Source organism: Colius striatus, chromosome 29 (genome assembly GCF_028858725.1).
Source record: "Colius striatus isolate bColStr4 chromosome 29, bColStr4.1.hap1, whole genome shotgun sequence".
Classification (NCBI taxonomy): Eukaryota; Metazoa; Chordata; class Aves; order Coliiformes; family Coliidae; genus Colius; species Colius striatus.
In genome coordinates this window covers 1,714,786-1,717,866 of record NC_084787.1, presented here as the reverse complement: position 1 = coordinate 1,717,866, position 3,081 = coordinate 1,714,786, and the positions used below count along the sequence as shown (strand labels likewise).

The 3,081-nt window shown below is 45.0% G+C and overlaps 1 protein-coding gene across 1 annotated transcript; it reads left to right on the top strand.

The window, feature by feature from the left end:
• Positions 1-933: 933 nt before the first annotated feature.
• On the top strand, positions 934-1,488 carry LOC104561787 (beta-keratin-related protein-like). The gene is made up of 2 exons (XM_062016437.1): positions 934-1,240; positions 1,331-1,488. Exons 1-2 carry the CDS (start codon positions 934-936, stop codon positions 1,486-1,488), a joined length of 465 nt encoding a protein of 154 aa, XP_061872421.1.
• The last annotated feature ends 1,593 nt before the right edge of the window (positions 1,489-3,081 follow it).

Sequence of the window (3,081 nt, the reverse complement as noted above, 5' to 3'; positions counted from 1 at the left end):
GGAAGGCATCACCAAGGGAAAACAATCGTGTTTCACAAGATGTAGCAGCTGATTGCATAAAGGCAGCTCCCAATCTCTATTCTCTATGACAGCCTATAAAAGTGCTCGTAACTCGGCCCTCTGTAGCTGCCTCTGCTGACTTATTCTTCTTGGTGACTGGGTAAGTCTGATTTAACTGAATCAGCTCATAATTATAGATGTGGATTTTATGGGTTGTGGTAATATGTGGTTATATATCCTACTCTATTTTAGGGAGGCTCTAAAAAAAACCCATTTTCCTTCCAAACTGTGACTTGTGAGTGGGGTGGAAGCAGGGACTGCCACGTGCAGGGGAGAAAAAGTGAATGGGAGTTTCAAAAAGGTGGTTGACAGCAATTCCTAGGAACTGAGCATCTGTCTATGGACACAGGACACTCCAAAATCATTACTGGGGTAGCATAAAAAAGCACAGTGAAGGCAACGATGTGAGAACAGGACAGATGGACATTTTTTTCCCCAGAACTCCTTTTGGGAATAGACTACAGGACAACGGAGCACTTGAGAGGAGTGAGAATAGACTTAGAAGTCTCTACTCAGGACTTCATCTCACTTGATAGGTGAGACCTCTACTTAAGACCAGAATGGTCAGAATAGCTGAGAGGGTTATTAGGCAGTGGAACAGGCTGCCCAGGGAGGTGGTGGAGTCCCCATCCCTAGAGATAATCAAAAGACACATAGATGAGATGCTGAGGGATGTGTTTTAGCTTAGTGATGGGCTTGGTGATGTCAGGTTAGTGGTTGGACTCGATGACCTTCAAGATCTTTTCCACCTGTAATGATTCTGTGATTCTCACACACATTACTCTCACATCACTTGTTCTTTCCCACCTCTGGCTGTAATTTTACCAGGCTAGCATCCCCTCTGCCTTTCAGGTTGACTTGCCTTCAGGAAAGATGTCCTCCTATGGACAGCTGCTTAGCTCCCGCTGTGCTGCACCATGTGAAGTGACGTGTCCACAACCCTACGTCAACTGCTGCAACGAGCCGTGTGTCAGCTCCTGCGGAGATTCGAGAGCCATCGTTTATGCACCACCCGTTATTGTCACTTTCCCAGGACCCATCATCAGCTCATGCCCTCAGGAAAGTTTTGTGGGAACTGCCATCCCTGAACTTGAGGGAGGTGGGGGAATTGGCTCTGGAGGTGGAGGTGGCGGAATTGGCTCTGGAGGTGGAGGTGGGGGAATAAGCTCTGGAGGTGGAGGTGGAGGAATAAGCTCTGGAGGTTCCTGTGGTGGAGGCAGCTCCTATGGGATGGGCTCCCATGGTTCAGGTGGTTCTTATGGTGGCATAGGAGGAGGCTCATGTGGTGAAGGCTCATGTGGTGGTGGTGGAATGTACCGTTTGGGAAACTTTTACCGAAACTCCTACTTTTCAGGGTTTGGTAGAAATTATTTCCCCTTTTCCAGAGGGTATTACAGATATCGCTATGGCAGCTGTGGGCCATTTTAAAACCTTTAGCAGAGTGTTGACAGAAGGAGCAATCAAATACAAACTACTAGTTGACACATAGAGCTGGAAATCAGACATGCCAAGCAGCCTCTGCTTCAGCCAATGTCCGCAGGAACACGGGTTGCTTGGGACCTCGTTGCGCTTTACCTAAGGCTTATGATCCCAATGTTGCCTCACTTTTGTCATTTGCTCAAGTTATGTTTTGTTCTTTGCAAACCTCAAGAGAGTCAAACAAGTAATGGGACTTGAATGTGAAAGTATCCAGCTGAAAGAAGAAAGGGAGACCTGTGCTCATCTGAATGACTGATTGACCATAGTCCTTGATGAAATGGAAATGATGTTCTTTGTCTCTGCATTGCCTCACTCTGCAAGAATGCATTCCCCTTTTTGTTTGTATTAAAGCCCTCTTGCATCATAGCACTTGTCTTCTGGCTTTCATTTCACTGCAGCTTCATGGTTACAAACCAGCCAGAAAGAAGCTGGCTTTGCTCATTGATTCTTACACATCAATCAAGGATTATCAACGTTGAACAATTAATTCCTCTGTGTGGCCAACATAATTGGTCAGAAATTCTTCAGTAAAGCATTTTTCCCCCTTTCTGCTACATATGAGGGTGTCTATGAATAAATAGAACAGAAGCATTTGCTGAAATAACCTCTGGAGATGGTCTGGCACAGCTCTCAAACCAAAGCTAACTTTGAAGAGAGGCAATTACTCAGTCATTACCAATCATTCCTCAGGAAATTGTCTTAAGCCTCAGCAAGGGTTGAAACAAAGGCATAGATGCTGCCTTCATCAGAAGTCAAGTTGTGCTCTGATTTATCTAGGCTTGATGGTAAGATAGTTTCTCTGATTACAGACCTCAAAGGGAAATGGGGTCAGCCTAGATCGGAGTGTCCTGGGGAGGCAAGGCCAAAAGGAACGGGGAGAAGTAATCTGTATGCAATTGAGACTCAGATTACGACTCCTGCACTCGGGGACGCAGAGAAATCCACCCCAGCAGCTGTATTGATATTTTTCTGTAGGAGCTGTTTCCACTGTGCTGCTGTTTCTGAGGAGAGAGGGCTTGGGCGTGGGCTGAGCAAGTTCTGTTGTGCCAAGCATAACATTAATTTCCTTCCTTTGATTGTCTTAATCCTTGTGGTTTGTTAACTTAATTGAAGCATTTATGCAGTAAATGGTCTAAGCTTGTTAAGCATCACCCTGAGATCCCTCAGGCAACAGCTACATAGATGCCCTTGTGCTCTCTCAGAATTAAAGCTCATGAGCAATCCTTGCCAAAAGTGCTTGAGAAACAGATTCTTCCACCACATCTTTGTGTCTGATTTAATGGTTTTGTTTTCATCGATATCTTTGTACACAAGATCACTGAGATAATGTATCTGCAAACCTTTGGATGACACTGGAATTTCAATCAGGAAAATCTGAGGAGGAATATTCAAATAGCTCTACTCACAATGTGGGTTTATGCAGGGACTCTGCCGCATCATAACAGGATGGTGCTTGAATTAAGGATCCTGGGCTAATGGCATTGCTTTACAAGAAGCCCTATCAACTAAAGTAAATGTGATAGATCATAACCCTCAGACTTA

Excerpts from the sequence above, each read along its gene's own strand:
- LOC104561787 (XM_062016437.1), top strand. The coding sequence starts at position 934 with ATGTCCTCCTATGGACAGCTGCTTAGCTCCCGCTGTGCTGCACCATGT. Across the intron at positions 1,241-1,330 it reads AATAAGCTCTGGAGGTGGAG|GAGGAGGCTCATGTGGTGAA; the intron begins GTGGAGGAATAA and ends ATGGTGGCATAG.